Raw genomic sequence first — 18,374 nt, 5'->3', positions numbered from 1 at the left:
TATGAGTGAAGAAAGATTACACAGAACTGAGTGATACATTTAATACTTCCCACATGAAATCTCTTGAATGATAATAAAATAATTTTTTAAAAATGACTTTAAAAAAAAGCAGGAGAGAGACAATAACAGATGAACAGCGTCAGCATGTTTTTTTGTTTGTCTTCTGAAAATGTAAGAGAGAAGTATCTGACTTGGCGAGCCCAAGAAAGCTCAAACCCAAGTGATGGCAGAGGGGCTTCCAAAGAGAAGGAATCGAAGGTAGCTGCTACTACGGCACTTGCATGGCCTCCAAGAACAGGCCTCTCTCTGCCTTCGTTTCAGATGCTCAGTGAAAAAACTGGCTTGACGATGCCCCCAACCACCCACCCAGCCTGAGGCCTGCCAACCCTAGACCCTCCCCTTTCACACCTCCCGATCATTGTCTGAGTTCCTGCAGGATACCCAGTGTGAAAGAAGATAAAGAACAAAACAGAAGGAGTGCTGTAGCTCAGGGGAAACGGAAAACGCCGGAAGCAGATGCCAACACAAATAATATCTATAAGACCCTCAGAGCTGTGAGGAACTGGAAAAAAGAATAGGTAGGATACTGTGGAAAGGAAACAAGACCCAAATAGTGCTGTCTCAGAAATGTACGGAATATGATTTGCAAAAGTAGGAATTTCATAACAGCACTGGAAGCTAAGTCAAGAAAATCTCCCAGAAGGGAAAACAAAAAACAAATTGAAAATAGGGAAGTTAGGGGCGGCTGCGTGGCTCAGTCAGTTAAGCGTCCAACTTCAGCTCAGGTTATGATCTCTCGGCGTGTGAGTTCAAGCCCCGCGTCGCGCTCTGTGCTGACAGCTCAGAGCCTGGAGCCTGCTTCAGATTCTCCCTCTCTCCCTGCCCCTCCCCGGCTGGTGCTCTGTCTCTCTCTGTCTCAAATAAACATTAAAAACACTTTTTTTTTTTTTAAAAAAAAGGAGAACAGGGAAGTTAGGAAAACTAGAAGCTCAATTTAACAAACCAAAGAAGTTCCAGAAAGAATAGGGAAGGAATGGAGAAGAAATTATTAAAGAAATACAACTGAAAAATGTGAGTTTCCATATTGAAGGGACAGGTAAGTGACCAGCACTTACACTAAGGCATAGTTCCAGGAAATTTCCAGAAGCTGGAAACAAAGAGAAGATTTTAAGATCCTCATTATCATTGCTGTGCTTAGGCAATGATACTTTCAGCACATTTAATTTAGAGACTCTTGAGGGAAGTAGGAATATTTCACTCTCAAGGCATGGTGGACAAGTAAATTGCTCAATATCACATGGCTGGTAAGTGGGAGAGTCAGATTTCCAAACCAGGCAGTCTAGCTCCGTACCTACTATTCTGTACTGACTTCTTTTAAAGTTTTCTGAGGGACCCCCCCCAAAAAAAAAGGCACCTAAAAGTTCAGATTTCCCAACAGCAACCCTAAATTATAATATAATGTAGCATTGCTTTCAGAATTCTCAGGAGAAAGTATTTCCTGCCTAGAATTCGGGGCACTGCCCCGCCTTCAATCAGATGTAAATATAGCTTCAGATATTTTCAGAATTTTAGTTTTACCTGTGCCGTACGCTGCGTTCTTGGGAACAGCTAGAATGCAATAATTAGGAAGGCCAGTACCTGGCAGGAGCCAGACGAAGTTCCCTGCTGATGCTTGCCCTGCAGGCCCAGACAACAGCCAGTCCAGGTCAAAGCAAGGCCGATGGCTACTGCACCGTTACCCTCAGAAAAAGAGAGGAAGAAAGGAGTGGCTTATATGGTGTGTTTGGTAAAGGGCAGAATGGTACCAAGAGATTTTCTATCGCCCTTTTAGTGCTATAGAATTCTCTAAGTGCATTACAGAATGAAGCCAAGGGAAAGGGGGAAAAATGTGGAATGAAGTGTCACTACAGTACTACTCAGGGGTGAACGATCCCTCGTTGTGATAACAGTATAAAACCTTAACGTGAATTTACGCCGATGTGCGAAAGACTCGTGAAATTAACTGTATTGCAAGATGGCGAAGAGGGAAAAGAAGACATCGGATTGTTAACTTGTTACTTTTCCTAATAGGAGCGTTCAAAGGAATTCACTGGGGTTGGACTCGGGATGGGGGAAGAATCGAGTGAGAGACTGTTGCTTTTATTGTAAGACCTGCAGTAATATTTGACTTTTTAAAATGTTTAATGTTATGCTTTTAATTTTTTTTAATGTTTATTTATTTTTAAGAGACAGAGAGTGCAAGTAGGGGAAGAGCAGAGAGAGAGGGGGGGACAGAGGATCTGAAGCAGACTCTATGCCGACAACAAAGAGCCCCACGTGGAACTCGAACCCACGAACCATGAGATCATGACCTGAGCCAAACTCAGACATTTAACTGACTGAGCCACCCAGGTGCCCCGCAAATGTGTGTTTTTAAGAATAAAAATATGCAGAGAAATTTAACTATTTAACTAGAAGAATCAGTTTGGCTTTAGTTTGCTTCTTTAAAGACGTTGTACAAGAAATCTGTTTTGGGAGAAGACTTTAAAAATGGACTTCATCTGAGGCACCTGGGTGGCTCAGTCGGTTAAGCATCCAACTTCAGCTCAGGTTATGATCTCTCGGTCTGTGCTGACAGCTCAGAGCCTGGAGCCTGCTGCAGATTGTGTCTCCCTCCCCCTGCCTCTCCCCTGCTCACGCTCTATCTCTCTCTCAAAAATAAATAGACATTAAAGCAAAATGTTTTCATAAAATTTTAAAAATAAATAAAAATAAAAATGGACCTAACCTAATTTGATGTTGAAGAGAAAAGCATACCATCCAGGTGAATGAGCAGAACATCTGGGACGTGAGGACCATGCCCTGAACTGCTTGGGGGTGGGGGTTGGATTCAGGAGAAACAGGAGAACTGTAGTATGTCGTGGGATTAGTGAGGCTCGAAGCTGGGGACGCCACGTCGAGATGACTTGACTGCCAAATGTAAGTGAGGTTTAGCAAAAGTCACGTGCCCGTGATGGGTTTATGAAGCCATGTAGCGTAACAACAATCCGATCTCTGTGCTCTCTAGTCTCTGTTGCCACAAGAAGGAACGTGAATTACAAGCTGTTATCTTCTCGGCAACCAACCCAAGTATCAACCTTGTCAGTGTCTTTTCTCGGTTTTATGAAATGGGTGTATTTAGGATCAAAGAAGTAATATTTTAGATGAGTCCTTTAAAAAGGTAGGCATGGCCTGGTCTGTGTGAGCCTTCAAGTTCCTGTTGGACATCTGAGTGGTATTGCTATAGAGAAATTCATATCCTTTCTCTCTCTCTCTCTCTCTCTCTCTCTCTCTCTTTGTCATACACACACACACACACACACACGCACACACACTGCGTAATTAGGTTTGGTGTTTAGTCCCCTGTAATCATGCGGATTTTATACAATGTGGTTCCTCGATTTATGCCTAAAAATAAAATTCCCATGTCCCATCCCTAATTTCTCCCTGACACTGATAAAAGAGACCGTGCCGTATCTTTCCAGAGTTGAAAAAAACAAGTACACTCATTACTTTGGTGAAAGGCAGCCTGATTGTAAGTAAAATTTTAAAAATTTTATTTAGTACAAATATAAAAAATAAATAAAAAATAGTTGTGTGTAGTGATGCTTTCCCTTTAACATTCTCCTTAGGGCTTCAGGGCCCTGTTTTAGTAACTAAAGATCAGCTGTTTGCAAAGATTTCCCTGACATCAGCTTTCAGAAGAAATGAAGGAAACTTCTAAAATACCAGGAGGGAAAAAGGGAAGAGCCTGCTGTGTAAGGCTCCCGTAACCTCATCTGAAAAGCAACTTCATGTGTTAGAAAGGTCATTCTCCCCTCATATGCGTGCTAGTTTAACACGAGTCTAACCGAATTATCCATCAACTTGAACAAATTCCAGTAGCCACAAGGAGTGTTGGCGATTGGTCCATTTAAGAAGATGTGAATATACGGGGAGCATTTTCTTTTCTTTTCCATAATCTTGGGATTCTTGAAAACGACCATCATGCCAAAGTGGGGGCTTTTGAGTATCTTTTTATTGGAATTCTGTCTTTGACTTGCTATTTATGAATCACCTACTTGGGATGAAGTAGCATTGGAATTACTGATGAACAGCACCAGCGTGAATCAGTGTGATGGTAGCTACAGCTTTGGATTTTGACACAAATCAATAGGTGGGTCTCACAGAAATAGCAGCGTAAAATGGGTAAATTGGTGTAGCCACCGTGAAAACAATATGGAGGTTCCTCAAAAAATTAAAAATAGAACCACCATATGACCTGCCAATCCTCCTTCTGGGCATATATCCAAAGTGAGATATGGAAGAGATTTTTGCATTCTCACGTTCGTTGCACCATTATCCACAATAACCAAAACAGAGAAACAACCACAGTGTCCATCAACGGATGGATAAAGAAGATGTGATATACGTACACATAAACACACATGTACACACACACACACACACACACTGGAATATTATTCAGCATAAGAAGGAAGGAAATTCTGCCATTTGCAACAACATGGATGGACCTTGAGGGCATTATGCTAAGTGAGATAAGCCAGACAGAGAAAGACAAATAATGTAGGGTATCACTTACATGTGGGACCTAAATTTTAAAAAAGAAAAAGTCAAACTCCTAGACATGGAGAGTAGAAAAATGGTTGCCAGGGGCTAGGGTGGCGTGGGGCAGGGGGTGGGGGGGCGTGAAGGAAATAGGGAGACGTTGGTAAAGGGTATCAACTTTCATCCATAAGATGAATAAGGTCTGAGGATCTAATTAACGTGGTGACTGTAGTTGATTACACTGTATTGTCTAATTAAAATGTGTTAAGAGAGTAGAACTTAAATGTTCTCAGCAAAACATTTAAAAGTTAAAAAATGAAAGATAAATTTGTGAGGTGATGAATGTGTTGATTAACCAGGTGGAAGAAATCCTTTCACAATGTATTTTTACATCAGATCACCACAATGTACGCTTTTAAGTATCCTACAATTTTACGTGTCAGTCATACCTCAACAAAGCTGACATTTAAAAAAGAAATAAGCCAGTAGACTCAAAGAAACGGAGGGGGGGAAAAAAGGTAGAAAATCAGTAATCTTAAAATCTGGGTCTTGCCCTGGAATATCTTACTGTCACGTGATATAACAAGTGTTTGGCCGAAGTTCACGCCATGTTTTCATACAAATCTCTGAGGGCACCCGTCTCTCAGGGCCCTCTGCCTATGCAGCCTTCCTGACTCCTTATCTTTCTTCCTACGTTGAATCATGAATTCATAAAGCACGGGTTGGTAAAAAACACTTCACACATTATCTCATGCCTTGCTCTGTCCAATAATCGGTCAACCAGTTTCGCTTGATTGATTCAAAAGATAGAGAACCATGTTTTACAAGGTACCTTAATCCCTTTTCGGGGAGCGCTAATTGTTGTTTCCATTTTTTGTGTGTCAAAATTTTTCTCTTTGTTTGTAACTTACTAGTTCTGGTTCCATGCTCTTGAGCCCTGATCCTTGTTGAAATCAGGTACTGTGTTCCTCTCTATCCATGTACCCATATATTCAACTATTCCATCTACCTCCTTTTAACCTAGAAATGTTGGACATTGTTAACATTTCAAAATCCTGGTTTAGCTGTACGATTAGTCTCATTGTACAGTAAGAAAGCAGGTTTTGTTCTTTCTTCTGAGGGTAGTTCTCGTTTGCCACTCCACCTGCTCACTCCGGCCTACTTTGCTCTCTGTCCTGCCCTCGTCAACATCGCAGCGTGGTAGTGAGGATTACCAGGAGGCGAGAGCTCCAGAATGCTCCTTCCGCCGGTCTGCCAGCATCTGCCTGGCCACTCCAGGCTGTGCTGGTCCTAAGCCCACTTTCTGACCAGGGCTAACCACCCTTATAAATAAGAAGTCAAAGAAATAGGTTTGTTTGGCTGAGTTCTAAACACGAGGGCATTTATTTGCTTTGTTTTGCTGTTCACTCTGTAATTCATCAAAAGTCCCAATGGACACGTTTCCAATGTCTTTAAAATGTGATTAACGTTCACCGTGTTGAATGGCATCTTCCCGAGGACCTCCGTTGGAAGATGAACTCTGTGATTTGCAAGCCACTTTGGACGCCGGGGTGTGACATGCAGGGTCACATGTGCCAGGATCAGCAAGAGCAATGGTCTTGTTCGCTTACGATCTTAAAAGAACAAAACAAGACACTTACGTTTTGGAGGGGACTGTTGTCTGAGGGGTTATTGAAATTTTTATGCCGCAAAGGCATTCAGTTCTCAAAAATGATAGGGCTTCTTTTAAACCCTCGACAAGAAGTCCCAGAGGAAATTGAAATAAGCAAGTAGTTGAGAGCACAAATTTCGTTACTGTATGAATCAGATAAACAAACAAAAAGCTGAGAGTCATTATAATGACTCCCAGGGATGTTTTCAGTCCAGTAACACCAGAATCTTCCTTCTAGTCCTTAGAAAGAAACTGGAAGTTAATCCGCGATGAAGGCCTTGCAGTGATGGACAAAGCCAAAGGCCTCTTCCTGCCTGAAGATGAAAACCTGAGGGAGAAAGGTGACTGGAGTCAGTTTACGCTGTGGCAGCAAGGTGAGCTCCTGACTTCTAGATGAAAAAATACGTTATCTAAACCCATCATTGTTGGGGCGCCTGGGTGGCTCGGTCGGTTAAGCGTCCGACTTCAGCTCAGGTCATGATCTCACAGACCGTGAGTTCGAGCCCCGCGTCGGGCTCTGGGCTGATGGCTCAGAGCCTGGAGCCTGCTTCCGATTCTGTGTCTCCCGCTCTGTCTGCCCCTCCCCTGTTCATGCTCTGTCTCTCTCTGTCTCAAAAATAAACCCATTATTGTTTCTTTAAACTACATGTGAACATTTACCGGTGTGTGTGTGTGTGTGTGTGTGTGTGTGTGTTCACATGTGTATTTGGATAAATATATAAATAGTATTTTGATTCATCTGGTCTTTCCCATTAAATGACATGTTACAGGGGCCCCTGGGTGGTTTCGTATGTTAAGCCTCTGACTTCGGTTCAGCTCATGATCTCATGGTTCATGAGTTCGAGCCCCCACATCAGGCTGTCTGCTGTCAGCACAGAGGCTGCTTCAGATCCCCTGTCCCAGAGCTTCTCTCTCTGCCCCTCTGCTGCTCACTATCTCTCTCTCTCTCTCCAACATCAATAAACATTTTTAAAAAATGATATGTTACAAAGACTAACCCTGTTGTGTAGGCTTAACTGAAAGTCTACCATGTGCTAATTACTATCTTAGAAAGGACCTACCCTGAGCCTCATTTGCTCTGTAGCACGGAGATGATGTCGCGTGCCAAGATGGAGTCACCATGGGTCGGAGATGATAACAGTCCAGAGTGACAGGTGTGACAGAGTGACAGGAGATAATGACTAGTGTCTGTGCTCCTCAAGAATAGGAAGTGGTTCACATTCCACCGAACATCCCTTGGGCTGAACCCGGGCTCAGGCACATACACGGGACTCCAATATGTGTGTGTTCAATGAGTGAATATATCAATCTGTCCTGTAAATGAGGAGCATTGGATTTTATGTGTAAGGCTCTTTCCAGTTCACTTCTTGAGAAATCAAGTCAACCTGGGTTAACAGCCATCCAGAAACAGATCCATGGTGAAGAGTCCGCGGCACCAAATAAATCGAGAGGACAGGCGGTGGGGCTTACATTGAAGGACAAGTAAGCACATTTTCCTCTCTTGTGCTCTCAGAATGGTTTGCACAGAAGAGAAGAGCTACTTCAGTAACATTTTCAAAGACAGTCTCTCAGAAGAGAGATCGCGTGATTGTTAGAGACTGTCAGCTTTCTTGCCAGCAAGGTTTTTTTTTTAAGGGAGTGACAGGGTCACTATGTGAACAACATGCTAAATCTGTCTGCTGGCAACTCACTAGAATGCATGAATTGTGTTGGCCTTAAGCATTCACCAGTTCATCTGATGCCTCGGTGGCATTAATACGCTTCTGCACCAGCGTCCTTACGCCCTCCTAGAACAGTGCTTCAGTACAGCAGGCCTCCTGGCAGTAATTTCCAGAACCACAGTCCCTGCTATAAACAGGTGCTCTGATAAAGTTGAAATCGGCAGGGCATTATAGGCAGATAGAAGTTATCAAGCGGGGTGCCAGGCTCGTTCAGTCACTGGAGCATGCAACTCTTGGTCTCAGGATTGTGAGTTCAAGCCCCACGTTGGGTGTGGAGCCTACTTAAAAAATAATAAATAAATAAATAAATAAATAAATAAATAAATAAATAAATGTTTTAGGCAAGCAAGAAAAAAATGATGGTGACAAGATTTGGTTGAAGGCAATATTTTGACTTAAATTTCCGCATTTAACAATAATTTAATTGTGACAAAATGTATTCCTTAAGCTGTAATATGTGATATTTTTCACTTGTATTATTTCCAGAGAGTGACTGCATTTCTAGCTTGATTTCCATTTTGACTCAAAATAGTTGACCTGTGTGTGTATTTGGGGGGGGGGGGGGCGGTGGATATCATAAGTATGTGTTTTCCAATTAGTTGCAGTTAATTACACAGAAATTAATTTCTAATTGTATTTTTTTGTGTGTGCGTCCTAAGACAATAGAAGTCACGTGGTTCCTCTTTTAGGAAGTTTTGTTAAGGTTTTTTGTGGCCTTTCGTTTGTGGTTCCAGGCTTCTGGGAGGAATCCAGGAGCCAGTTTCTGCGAACACATTCACAGTTTAAAGAATTTCGAAGACAACTAGTACCATAGCTTGCACGGACGCAGGGTGGAATCCTTGAAGCCAGGTGCCCTCTCAGGCCCTGTGGCGCAGAAACTGGAGAGAGAATCCTGTGGTGGGGGGCGGGGGCGCGGTGGAGGGAGATATGAGGAAGAGAGGCAGCAGGGCGGTCTCAGCCACACTGAGAGCTCAGGTCCACACACAGAGGCTGCTGAGTATCTGAATTAGTTGACTTAGTAGTCCTCTAGTCTAGTCAAGAGAGGATGCTGCTAAATGGTTGAAGGCCATAAAGCTATGGCTGGAAATTCCATTTTTCTCCCAATGGTACTGGGTCTTGTGGTGGGTCTCCAGGTAACATCATCAAGGCTGAAGAATATTTATTCCTTTTTAAAGAGACAACTGTTGGGGCGCCCAGGCAGCTCAGTCGGTTGAACGACTGACTTTGGCTCAGGTCATGATCTCGCGGTCTGTGGGTTCAAGCCCCACGTCGGGCTCTGTGCTGACAGTTCGGAACCTGGAGCCTGCTTCGGATTCTGTGTCTCCCTCCCTCTCTGCGCCTCCCTTGCTTGCTCTCTGTCTCTCTCTCTCAAATATAATAAACATTAAAAAAAATTTTTTAAAGGGACAACTGTTTGGACTTGGAGGAAAAGAATCAACAAATGTAAATAATGGGTTATTTTTTTGCCTAAAAATATGTTTTCAAATTGCTAAGTGAATGTCATGGAGTGTTTCTTTTGCTCGTACTTATCAATCATCACCAGCAGTGAACAGTAAAATATGTAGTTGGCAAATACACCGTATGTGTGCACTTTTTCTTCCCGAGCCCATAGGAGACAGTGCTAACCAGTCTCAGTAGCCTTTCTGGATAAGCTCGAGCTGAACCTCTGAGTCCTTCTCAACACGGTGTTCTAGGGAGCCGCTGACAGTCGGTCAGATTCGTCGTGCAAGACGAACCTGTTGTTATCCCAGCAGAGCCTTGAAACTTAAGAAAGACAAAACCCAAGACCTTTAAACATCCCGCCTCCGTGAATATTTCTTATGAAGTATTTTCACATGTAAATGAAATATCCAACTGATTCTTCCAAATCTGCATTGATAAAACTCCTTCTAGGGCCATCTTCTCCCAAGTCTATCGCTTCTTCAGAGTTAGTTTAAACTCGGTGAGAAATAATCAGACAGCAGTAAGGCCACACTGAATCCCGCCGCTGGACAGTCTTCTCCTCAGCTGAGGGAGCTGCTTTTCACAGCTGCTTTCTAACCCGTGATGTGACCGAGTTGTAAATTATGCTGAAAGCAGAGGTTTTGGAGGCCAGCAACCCCAAACTGGAGGCCTGGCCGCACCATTCGTTAGTTGTGTGATGCAAACATGTTCCTGAATCTCTGAGCCTCAGATCCTCATCCGAAAAAGGACAATGAGAACCGTGCCTCAAGTATGGGGTTGTTACTAGAATCAGTGAGTGCTCTCGAAAGATCTGGTACACAATTATCCACTAAGTGAGAGTGGTACTACTTTTTTACTACCTAATAACCATATGTTATATAATAATAACAGTAAGGGAGGGGCGGTCTTAGGTCATGATTACTTGGGTCATGGTTAAGAACATGGACTCTGGGTCCAGTTTGGCTGAATTCCTGCTGTGTCACCTCTCTGTGCCTCAGTTCCTCTTCTCTAAAACACAGCTCTGACGGCACCTCCCTCGCCAGGAGTTGTAGGCATCAGATGAGTCCTTTTGAGTATGTCAGGTGGTCCCTGGCCCACCGTGAGCACCACGGAACTGTGGTTGCCTTCCTAAATGCTCACCATCACGTGCGAATACTTAAAGCTGCCGATGGAAATCCACGAATGCCAAGCATCTACTACATGGAGAATATGTGTTTACATATGTGTTTACCGTGTCTTCCAAGGCTAAAGATGTTCAAGTTTAGCCCTGACCAAGTGGCAGTCCTAGTGAAACCCAATCCATTAGGTTACCCTTCATTAAGGTACAACACACCTGTTCTCTACGGGGCACCTGCTCAGTCCTCACTACCGCGCCCACGGAAAGTCCAGCCACTTCTGGCTGTTCCTGAAGCCCCCAGACTTCACTTAACTGCTGCCTGCACAGCACAGAACCCAGAATCGGGGCTTTCTACCAGGCCATCCCCAGATCCTGCATATGGGAAGTCATGGGAAGCTAGGCTTAAAAATGCTTTATGATGACATGATACAGGAATCTGTTTGGCCAAACTGCCATTTATCATTCAACTCCATTAATCACTAAAAATAACAACTAATACTTTACTCAAGGGGCAAAAAGATTACTTAGGAAAAGCTACTGTACATATAGACATTGTTTTCTAGAACATTGGGGTCCATTTGAAGAAAACACTTTTTTCTTAAGTTTATTTATGTATTTTTGAGAGAGAGAGAGCAGGGGTGGGGCAGAGAGAGGGAGATAGAATCCCGGTCAGGCTCCACACTGTCAGCACAGAGCACAATGTGGGGCTCGAACTCACAGAACTGTAAGATCATGACCTGAGCGAAAATCAAGAGTCAGATGTTTAACCAACTGAGCCACCCAGGCACCCCAAGGAGAATACCTTTAAGTTGCATTCCTTGTAACTCATTTTATTCTTGGTATGTGATTATCCTGCGACACAACTAAAAATTAAGTAAAGTTAAACTCAGCTTTAGATGTAGCAGTCCCTTGTAGGACTCTTGAATAGGGAATTACAGTTTTTCTATCTGTAAAAAAAAAAAAATCCATCATTTTTCTCCATGAGAGCAAATAATGCCGTGTACATTTCTGAGCACGTCTTTTCTAAAACACAGTTATTTTGTCAGTGGTGAAGAAATTTATATAGTTCAGGATGCTTAAGACCATGTCCCAAAATCTGTCCTCCTGACACTGTCACTTATAGAAAAACATCGTCTCTCAGAGACGCCTTCCCCTCTTCACTTACATCCTCTTCTTTATCAACGTATGAAGAATGATCTGTACAATGAGAATGACATTGAACTCCCATGACAAATGTTCAGGTAACTCTTTGCTGTAGTCCTAGGAATGCATTTTTAGGTTAGAAACAGAAGCTGGTTTTTTCCTTAGGGAGTCTCCTGTGACTGCTGTAACAAATGACCACAAATATAGTGGCTTTCAAATGACACAAATGTATTACCTTCACAGGTCTGGAGGTCTACAGTGGTCTCCCCGGGCTAAAATCAGAGTGTCCTCAGGGCCATATTCCCTCTGGAGGCTCCAGCTCCTGGAGTCTACCCACATTCCTTGACTTGAGCTTGCTGTCCATCCTCAAAGCCAGCAGTGGCCGGTCAAGTCTTTCTCCTTCTGTATCACTCAGACACTATTCTGCCTCCCTCTTCCACACTGAAGGACTCTTTGATGACACGACACCCATCCACTTTATCCAAGACAATCTCTTTATTTTCAGGTCGGCTGATTAGAAATCTCAATGTCTTCTGCAACTTTTATTCCCCTTGCCATGTAACATAACATATTCATAGGTTCCTGCTTGCAACATGGACACCCTTGGGAGGGGGGCATTATTCTGCCTGTCACCGGGAGAAAAATAGGATTCGGCACTCACCTTGTCCGTTAGACATCCTTAGTCAAGTCGCCCAACGCTGAGTGGAGATTTCTGGTCATTGCCCTGCTCGTCTGCTGGTGGAAGACACTTTATGCTTTGTCTTCTTGTGTTTGCTCAGCCTCCTCATTCCCAGTGAGGGTGACGATACAGATTGCCCATGGGCAAAACAGGATGAGCTAAAATTTTACTGTGATTTGTTTCTAACGATGGTTTTACCATTTCTTCTTCTAGGAAGAAAAAATGAAAATGCCTGTAAAGGAGCTCCTAAAACCTGTTCTCTACTCGATAAATTCCCCGAGACAACAGGATGCCGAAGAGGACAGGTAGTACCTAGCGTGTCTTTGGTGACCCGAAGAACACAGTTATTAGGAATAAAGGAATGCTAATGTTTATAAAGCGACAGTTATTGCTTTGGGCCAAACAAAGGCCTCTTTTTTTCTTCTCTCTTTAACGAAACGCCATTCCGTGCGGTCGATGGCAGAGCTGAGGGTGGAAGATGTTCAGTGTCTATCGCTTCGTGGAAAATGAGAGTCCTTATCTTCAGTTCCTTCACAAAGAAACTAGACGAGAATATACATTCTCAGTCTTCCCAAGTAATTCCTTCTTGGAAGAAGTAATTACTTTCCCAAGTGATTTTCTGCGGTCACTTTAATGTAGCATTTCCTCCACCCCTCGATGCGTGGATGACCGGTGTGTTACTTTTCCTGTGCAGATCAAGTATTCCGTCATGCACCCGGGAACCCACGTGTGGCCGCACACGGGCCCCACCAACTGCCGGCTCCGGATGCACCTGGGCTTGGTGATTCCCAAGGAAGGCTGCAAGATCCGATGTGCCAACGAGAGCAAGTATGTTTCCTGCCATCGTTTCCTCTCGTATCACCTCTGAAGAGGGGTGTTCCTTACAACCAGTCTGTGTTCAGTTGGGTTATTTCTCTCCCTTTGTAACTGAAGTAGGCTGGAGCGGGTGATACTAATCCACACTCTAGTCTGTGTCCCTTCCTTGTGCTTTCCGTGAGTCTGGAGGGACTCCTCAGGTCTAGGGCTGCCCTCCCTAATCATTTCTCCCCACACCACTGTCATCTCAGTGAAGAGCCTTCTCGCTTCTCTTTCTGGATGGACAGACTTGCACTCAGGACCAACCATCTTGTGCTGAGCCCTATGCATATTACACATTGTGTTTATTGCTCTACAACTTGAATTATTCATCAATGCCGAGGGTCCCCCTTCCTGAAGAAAATGCCCGGTGATACTTACGTGTGTTGCTCTAGGGGAGGCAGCATGGGGCAACAGAAACAGGCTGTGTGTTTCAAATCCCAGGCTGCCGTTTTCAAACCCCAGCTCTGCCACCTAATCCTGCGTAACCTGGACCCATTCCTTAATCCCTTCGAACCTCAGCCTCCTCACTTATGAAATTGGCAATGATGCTGTCTGCTCTGCAGGATTATTGTAGGATCGAATGAAATAATACATACAAGGCACCGAGCCCACGTCCTAACATGAGTGGGATGTGGTGAATGTTAGGCCCTTCTGCCCGTGCCTTTTGCTGTCCTAATCCTATTACTCCGGCCACCGAGAATGCCCTTCTTTACACTCATCCAAAATAAGCCTATTGCTAAGATCCAATGTCGTTTCATACAAAGGAGCCTCTCTTCTGACTTCTGAGTGCGTATATAGTATAGATTCTCAGTAATCCTATTCTGTATCTCCCATTGCTTTTTATCAGTTGGCGTATGCTCTGCCTAATCTCTGTGAGCTAGAAGCTCCTGGAGGGCAGAAACCAGGTTGCTATCTTCTTAGTCATTTCTCAGGGTCCTCAGTAGAGGTCCGATGGGGCGGGGAGGTACCTCCTATTCGGGAGGTAGTTTGAGTTGTTCGTTTGGTTGTTGGCAGAGACCTGCCTGTCCTGCACATGGCGTGGCGACACGGAGTGCTGTGGGAGGTTCAGATAGGGCTTTCCTCTGCCAGACGTGCTTCGTCAGGGACATACCACAGGCTCAAATGTCGGAGTCATAAGAGCAGTACAGATAAAAATGCTACAGATGGGACAATGGGCAGCTAGCTCATTTGCTGCTGGGGTTTTGAGAATCTTGACAGTGGTGACTCTTAAAGACAGGAAGGGTTTGGACATTGAAAGCTGGGGCGGGGGGGGGGGAGGCATTTCAGGCTGAAAGAATAGGATCTGCGAAGGCACAGAAGCCAAAAATGAGAGAGGGCACATAGGGAGAATATGGAGTGATGCCAGCAACCACAAGTGTATACAACAGTATACCTCAGTAAACTGATGCACATTAAAATTTTCGAGAGTTCATTTGGGCATGCATCGATTCACATTGCATAGTGTCAAAGCAAAGGTGGGTAGGAGTGCCCCAGGGCAGGAGCTGGAGGGCAGGGTTTCCAGAGAGAAGATGCTGAAGCCAAGCAAAGGAAGTATTTCACTAGATACCGTGTAAGCAGTTGGCCCTGCTTCGGAAAACTCGGTTGGCTGTTTGTGATCAGTTGCTCTTCTGCTTCACTTTCTCAGATTCAGGTGCATTGACTCTGGCTTAGACTTTAGTTTGCTTACTTAGGCTGCCAAGGCGTGGAAGCCACCCTCGTCTAACGGCCTTCTTGGCTAAAAATTTTAACAGCTCACATAGAATACGGTTGGAAAATGAAAGCAGAATAGAAGCCCAATTAAAGAAAGCTTTGATCAGTATTTGATAGTGGGATCAGACTCTTGTCAGGAAGTTACTCTGGAAGCCATGGCGGGGAGGATGCGGGAAGGCAGGAAGAACAGTTAGCACCCTGTCATGGTGGCCCACCCAAGAAGAGCTGGACTCGGGATGCTGGAAGCAAAGGGAGAGTAATGGGCAGGTACAGGAGATCTTATGCGCCTTGACTCAAGCGTGTGGTGTAAGGGAGGGAGAGTCCAAGATGCCTCGGCGTGTGTCTATTTGGGTCAGTAGGAGACGGTTGATGCTTTAGCGAATATTGAGAACTTGGGAGGTGTGAGGCAAGTTCAGGGAAATGAGTAATGAGTTCAGTGTTTATATATATTTTACTTAAGTTGCTACTGGAAGACAGTAATGGAAACATCCAGGAGTCAGGTGGATAGAGATGCCTGGAGCTCGGGAGAGAAGCCATGTCTGGCCATAAAGGTTAGAGAGGCAGACTTAGCAGGTTCTGGAGGAAACTTGAGACTCCATGAACCCATCCACATTTAGAAGACCGAAGGAGGAAAGAGAACCACCAGGGAGGTGGGGCGGCCAAGGGCAGAGGTGGGAAGAACCAGGACGAGAATCAGAGACAGCCGGACAGGAAGAAGTTTCTCCCAAGATGAAATGGACCTTGTCAAGCCTTTGGGGACTCTGTGTACACAAGCTCTCCACCAAAGGGAAACAGGGTGAGGACGTGATGGGGGACCCAGGGAAATGGAGAGAATGCCGGGGAACGAGACCAAATAACCGTGGGCAGTGAAGACGGGGAAGAGCACCAGGCCTGTTTCCTGAGTACTGCCTGTGGTTGGAAGTCTGTCATTTGTTATTCCTGTCTCTGGATCTACTTCCCTCCCTCCATCCTGCCTTCTGTTTATTTTTTAAATTTTCTTGTCTGTCCTGCTTATAGATACTCTGGGGGAAAACACCACTGAACAAAAGTCCACTTACGAACAGGTAGGGAGAAAGACACGTATGAACTGATCCTTGTCATCCGAGGCCTGAGGCAGCAAGAAGCCCAGCTGGAAAGAGTGAGGCAGTGAGGAAGGGGAGCAGGTAGAGAGTGCCGGAAGCTTGAACAAGAAGCCCAGCAGTGCTCAAACTGCAGGAGCGGCACTGGGAGAGCCGCCCCAGCGGCACGTCCACAGTGCATTCCCCACACCAGGCTCCCAGCAGACGCCTGGTGACCGTGCTTGACAAAGAAAGGGACTGCCAGGCCCTCCCCTCAAGCTGAAAGCATGATTAGGTTAACGGTCTTGACCGACAGGAAGTAGCGTCCGTCCTGCACCGGCCTCGGTAAGCTCGAGAAACAACGTTCACTTGGCCGCCCCTCAATTTCCACGGACTGTAAGTACCTGTTGAAAACAGTAATTTGCAGATGGTGTATTTTGCAGTGATTAGTAAAAAGTGCTTTCCTTGGGGCGCCTGGGTGGTTCAGTCAGTTTCGCGTCCGACTCTTGATTTCAGCTCAGGTCATGATCTCACGGTTTGTGACTTCAAGCTGCGCATCGGGATCTGCGCTGTCACCATGGAACCTGCTTGGGAATCTCGCTCTCTCGCTCTCAAAATAATAAATAAACTTAAAAAACAAATTTAAGAGTGCTCCCCACCCACCTACCTGTTGTTGGGTCAGGGAGGCGATTTTGCAGAGGATGAAGTGCTTCCTGTTCTCTCCTCCCTGAAGAGCCTACAGCATCGATGCCTTTCCACCTCCCATGATGGCTGGTCAACAGCCTTGTCTGCGCCCCTTCTCTTGAGTTTTATGTTGTGTTACATTCTCATCCTCAGTAAGCCTTCACTCAAGAATGGTTGGGTCAGGCCAAGCACTTCGTTACAAAACTCATGTTTTTCATAAGGGAAGTGGCTCCATTTAAGTACTGTGTGATGCCTATGGGGAAAACAGCTGGGTATCTGGATGGGAGACAGGCAGTTTCTAGACTCTGAAGGCAGAAATACTGAAATATGAAACCTGGAAGTGTCATGCTGTTAGCGTAGAAATACTATTAGTGTGGAAAGAGAAACACATAGACCAAGAAATCGGGCTCCCTTGCGCTAGGCTACAGGAAGCAATTTTCAGAGGCTCTCGACTCCCAAAAGAGGAGGTTACTCGTAGCAATTCGTGCATCGTAGTTCTCAGGTGTGAATAATCACACTGCTGTTCCTCCAGCGCTGTGTGAGTCCTGCTAGCACGCGTCTCGTTTAAATATTCCATCGCCGGAGACGAACAGCCGCGCTCTTTTTATCTGACGACGAGCTCGCAGCTACGTGGCCTTTTATCGTTACAAATAAAAATGATCACTTAACATTAATAAGTGCCCTCTGACTGTAAAACTGATACGTGATGCACATTCCTTGTGCGTAATTTGTAAAACACAGAGAAGCACAATAGAAAAAAGTCAGTATTATGTTTGATCTTGATGCCCCAAGATACTGTCCAGATGCTTCTCCATACCGCATGTGTGTGTCCGTGAGGAGGAGGAGGAGGAACACAGTAGTGATCGAGAGCGTGCTTGCTGTACGAAGTAGTTCTTCGCATGCCACAGGCGCTATATTATTAATTAATCCTCACAACAATCCTAAGGGATTATTGAAATCTCTTTTGTAACTGGGGAGACTGAGGTGTGAAGATGCCAAGTAACTTCCACAAGGTCACTCAGCTCAAGAAACGCTGATGTTTGTCTCAGCTTCCTGAGGCTGCCATGACAAATTACCACAAACCGGATGACTTTAAACAACAGAAAATTCATTGTCTCGTAGCTCTGGAGTCCAGAAGTCCAAAGTCAGGTGTCAGGAGGGTTGGCTTCTTCTAAAGGCTCTGAGGGAGGGTCCGTGCCCTGCCTTTCTCCCGGCTTGTGGTAGCTGCTGGCATTCCTTGGTGTCTCTCGGCTTGTGGACACATGGCTCCAATCTCTCCCTCTGCCAACACAACACCACCTTCCCCCTATATCTTCTCCCCTTCTCTTCATAAACACACTTACTATTGGATTTAGGGCCCAGCCTAATCCAGGAGGGTCTTATCTCAAGATCTTTATTACAACCGTAAAGACTCTTTTTCCAAATAAGCTTACATTCACAGGTTCCAGGTGGACATACTTTTTTGGGGAGGCCACCATTCAACCCGCTACAATATCAGAACGAAGGTTTGGTCTCAAGCAGGCTGGTTGGAAAGTCTGTGTAGCCTCAACCCCACGGCATCTAACTATACATTTCTGGGCTTTGGGGGTTTTGTTGGTGGTGGCTACAAAATTAAGATCATCTTGGACTTGAAAGGCAATCAGTGTGAAGGCTGGTCTTCACGGCCAAGCAGCGAGCTCGAGAATCTCCATTTCCGGGCCATTTGTGTCACCCCTGACAAGCCCTGCTTTGTGGTCTGTCAAGT

At 45.0% G+C, this 18,374-nt stretch overlaps 1 protein-coding gene across 1 annotated transcript in view; it reads left to right on the top strand.

Annotated features, from left to right (window-relative positions):
* The window catches only part of ASPH (aspartate beta-hydroxylase), a 222,254-nt gene that overhangs the window by 194,940 nt on the left and 8,940 nt on the right, over positions 1-18,374 (top strand). Inside the window, exons 22-24 of the mRNA XM_015538820.2 lie at positions 6,456-6,591; positions 12,534-12,625; positions 13,015-13,148. Of these exons, the coding sequence (XP_015394306.1) occupies positions 6,456-6,591; positions 12,534-12,625; positions 13,015-13,148 (362 nt within the window). The remainder of the gene's footprint in view (positions 1-6,455; positions 6,592-12,533; positions 12,626-13,014; positions 13,149-18,374) is intronic.

Source organism: Panthera tigris, chromosome F2, assembly GCF_018350195.1.
Source record: "Panthera tigris isolate Pti1 chromosome F2, P.tigris_Pti1_mat1.1, whole genome shotgun sequence".
Classification (NCBI taxonomy): domain Eukaryota; kingdom Metazoa; phylum Chordata; class Mammalia; order Carnivora; family Felidae; genus Panthera; species Panthera tigris.
This window is presented reverse-complemented; position numbering and strand designations above follow the sequence as displayed.